General features: G+C 42.1%; 1 protein-coding gene across 1 annotated transcript in view; it reads left to right on the forward strand.

Moving 5' to 3' along the window:
* plcl1 (phospholipase C like 1) overlaps window positions 1-4,299 on the forward strand; it is a 78,229-nt gene extending 73,930 nt beyond the window's left edge. Inside the window, 2 exon segments of the mRNA XM_035675936.1 lie at window positions 1,677-1,831; window positions 1,958-4,299. Coding sequence (XP_035531829.1) covers window positions 1,677-1,831; window positions 1,958-2,164 — 362 coding nt within the window. The 3' untranslated portion in view covers window positions 2,165-4,299.
* Window positions 4,300-4,305: the final 6 nt, after the last annotated feature.

Consider the following 4,305-nt stretch of genomic DNA (forward strand, 5'->3'; position numbering starts at 1 on the left):
AAATACATACAAGACATTAATAATGAGGCAATTGGTAATCCATTTACAATGAGGACTTGAATCTAACCGTATGCTAACATGCTAACAACCAAGTCTGCACCCAGTGTCTCAAACTCTAAATTTCATTTTGGGCACTGCTGTGTATGTGTTTCTAATACAATCATTTAGGTAGGTGCCACTTCTTAATGTTTCAAGCAATATTACTGAAAATATTTTTGTTTTCCTATTTTCCATCTAACATACTGTCATTCTACAGCCAGGTTTTTGCACTCAAAGACAAATAAAGCCCTGAAAGCTGTTCTCTTCTATCAGCCTTTGCACACATTACTGCCTCGTGCTATCCATGTTCTCTTTGAAAATAAAACACACAATGTGCAAGATCATTAGTTAATTTATTTTACCTCAGACTTTTTCTAACTGTTCTCCCAAGTTTTTGTCCAAAATGAATTCCCTCAGTAAGTCTAAAACTGTTTATGATACATACATCCACATTCAAGTCGTGCAAACACACCCCACACATTCCACCTGTCCTGAGGCATTAGATAACTGCACGAAAGACACCTGAGGTGACATGCCATGACAGTCCCCACAACACACACACCCTGACTACCAGCGTGTCTCCTCCCCACTCGCATCTCCTCTTGCATCAGATCCAGGACCGATCTCATCCACCTGTTTTAGCAACTCAGCCATTACACCCTACACACACCTGTAGTACAGAGAGATGCCGTCTTGTCCCAACAGCCACGCTCTTGTGTGACCGCTTACGTGAGCTGATGATGTTATGAGTGTGAGGTCGCCAGATCAGTGTCCATGAGCCAACAGTCAGTTGAAATCCAGTCCGTCACATCCACACCTCTTCAGCCTTTTTCTGGCGCGACTCACGAGGCTCTAAGTCATCACTGCCCCACATCACCCCTTCTCTACTCTGTCGCGCAATGTACCAGTCCTCGGTCCTTTCCTTCTTCCTATTCCTCTCCTTTCTTTCTTTCTGCTTTCTCTTCTCTTCCTCCTCTTCTTCTCTTTCTTCTTTCTTCTTTCTCTCTTTCTCTCCTCTCTTTCTTCTGTGATTATTTATCCATTTTTCTGTGCTGTCCACTGGCAATCTCACAATGATGGGCTGAGTCTGTCGACCAATCAGATTGTGTGCACGTGTGGCAACTCTGATCCTGCATTGTGCAGTCTCCATTCTCCTATCTATAGAGCCCAGAGGGTTACATGTAATCAGGATTACAAAAAATAGGTAACTATAATCTGCCCAGGTTACATTTTAAAAATGTGTAATTAGATTATCGTTACTTTGTTAAAGATTACTTGATTACTTGACTCAATTTTAAAAATGAGTCAACCTTTCTTCATGATAATGCTCTATTAAACAGTTACTACCCAGCACTGAATGCACCAGTATGACAGTTGTGCAGCAAGCATTGACAGTGTCTACCTCCACAGCCAGAGCTATGTATTATTAGACCCTCTCGCTGCCTTAGAAAACTCCTGACCTTTAACTGCCAGTGTAAATGTCATGAGGGACGGCACTTTGTTTTTGTGTAAATATGTAAATCCAGTAGACAACCAACCCATCAAGACATGTTGCTGACTCTTGCCCCTAGACATTTGCTGTTTATTCATTTGATGTTCACACTTGAGTTTTATATTTCACCTGAATTTGAATTGTTGATGCCTGCCTACTCCTCTAAACCGATGCTGTTTGTGTTTTGCAGGCATGGACTTCCATGAGGATCTGTCTCGTCTTGGAGAGAAGGAGGGACTGAAGGGACGCAAGCTAAGCAAAGCTGTGGAGAGTTTTACCTGGAACATCACTGTGCTCAAGGTACTAGGAGGCAAATATAGCACCTAAACTCTCTTTTATAGCATTGGTGTTTTTTTCTTCTTCTTGTTTACTTGAAATGTACTGCAATGCTATTATGTCAAACGTATGTTTCCTTGTGTGCTGCAGGGTCAGAGCGATCTGTTACGGGGAGCTAAGATGGATTCCCTTGATGCCCTGAGGCAGCTGGCTCTGGCCTGTGAAGCCTGCGGACTCACCTCCTCCTCCTCTTCCTCCAACTCCTCGTCCTCCACATTTTCCACAGCCGAGCTTCACTACTCCTCCCACCCCCTGTCTGGCCGCCGAAGCAGCACACACGGCAACGGACGCATCTGACACCCCCCCTCCCGCCTGGGTCCAGCATGCAGCCAAAGAGGAGAAGAAAGTGGACTGATTAATTACAGAGGATAACAGAGATGAGGAGATATGAGAGCAAGAAAGACAGCAAAAGAAAAGTTTTTCTATCCCTTTATCCAGTGCAGTAAGTGTCTAGACTAGCCTAGACCAGAGCAGTATATCTGTTAAAGCCTTACGGTGAGTTCATCCATTTATCACTGAGGGTCCGGCATGCAGGGAGGCTTTTCATGAATGTCGTAACTCCGTAGTGGAAAAGACAGACTCTCCAAGCGGATCCTTGAACTTTTGGCGGCTCCTGCTTATTTTTCTGAGAGGAAGTGTGTGACTCAACATTGTAACTCTGCAGGGTTTTTCTCATTATAGAGGAAATCATGCACACCTGAATAATTTTGACAACAGGGCTGTATTCGAGCTGATATAAACGGCCCTGTTGTTTTTTTTTATATCAGAGGTGGAACGCAGAGTGGATGGATAGCTGAGGGGACAGATGAGTGTGTGTGTGTGTGTCTGTGTGTGTGTGTTTACGGTGTTGCAGGTTGTGACCCACAAAAACGGGGGGATAATGTTAATGATTTTAATGTAATACTACCTTTTTAAAACACATAAGTTTTATGGTAATTCTATTTTTGTTTTTAGATGTTATTAAAAAAATTTAAAGCTGCAGTAGGTAACTTTTATAAAAAATACTTTTTGTTATATTTGCTGAAACTTTCACTATATCATGAGACATGAGACAGATAACGTGTTAAAAAAAATCATCTTCCTCTGGCTCCTTCTACTGCTCCTAATGGTAATTTTCACTTAGTTACCAACTGCAGCTTTAATGCAATTGAATTTTTGGAGCAGCTTAACATAAAAAAAATACCTTCCTAAAGGAGTAATCAAATGTCACATAAAGTTACCTATACAATAAACGGTCTTGAAATTAACACAAAACCTTTTCCAGGACCTGATTGGCTGAACTTCAATACAAACTTTTAGCGATTTATCTAATTGAGTGCTCTTCGGACAACGACTCTCGTCTGCTCTGTTTAAAGGCCTGTACCCTGAATGACTCCACAGATTAGTTGACACATGCAAAACATCCACAAGGACCCATCAGAGGTACAGGTTTTGAGGATTTGCAGACTTTCTAAACTTTAACCACACATAAAGTACATAAAGATCCCCTCGAGCACACTCATTTCCTCATCCAAATGCTTTATTCTTGTACTGTGTGAAGGCATGCACACAGGTTCTTGTTATCTTCACCTGACGGCCTTTGAGTCTGTCATGTTCACTTGGAGAGGGGGGCAGCTGAAACACGAGGAATAAAGCTTAGTGGAGAAGGGATGCGGTAATTGGAGAGGCTGAGGATGTGTGTTGATACTGTAGTACTACTTGTCTTCTGTAGTACGTGTGGGATCACATAACCTCCTCACTATACCGACATGTGGGGTAATGGAGAGTCTGTACGTGTGTGTTTGTGTGTGGGAAGAACAGATTCCTGCAGCATTGCTGAAGTATTTATGTAGCAATAATAATAGTGGTGAGTTAAAAGAAAAGGCTGTATAGCTCAATGTGTGCTGACTGAAGGATTGGAAACTATATAACTAACTTTATAGCCCAGTGACGCTTTTAAATGTATATGAAAACAATTACAAAAATGGTGTCGAGCGGGTGCTACTGATCATAGCTAATAGTTGTTAGCTTACCTGTCAGTGATGGCGTTCCTCTAGGCCTTTGAGTGTAACCGTGTGTTTCTTCTTAATGCAGGAAAACAGCTGAAACTCTTTCTTTTAACTCAGCTTTTGTATTTGTGTATCTAGCAATGCTGCGTTTGAACCAAACTTGACAAAAGTGATGCTAAGCAACACGCAGAACTAAGCTAACCAGAATACATTTACCTCCTTGGATGTTGTCACAACCCACATAGCAAAACTGATCTGGCCTATATAATACCGCTATGAATCACAGGCCACATGTGGGCCCGATCTCGTCATCCATGACAGCCATATCTCAGCCAACTGTATGACCATAGCTGTCCTTATTCTTGGCAGTTTCAGCTCTCTGTTGGCCAAATATGGCAAGGGTGTTTATGAATACTGTTGGGTCTCTGTAAATGTTATAAGGAGTTCGGT

This window comes from Morone saxatilis, unplaced genomic scaffold, assembly GCF_004916995.1.
Source record: "Morone saxatilis isolate NCDOM2014 unplaced genomic scaffold, NCSU_SB_2.0 Contig5, whole genome shotgun sequence".
In the NCBI taxonomy this organism is placed as follows: Eukaryota; Metazoa; Chordata; class Actinopteri; family Moronidae; genus Morone; species Morone saxatilis.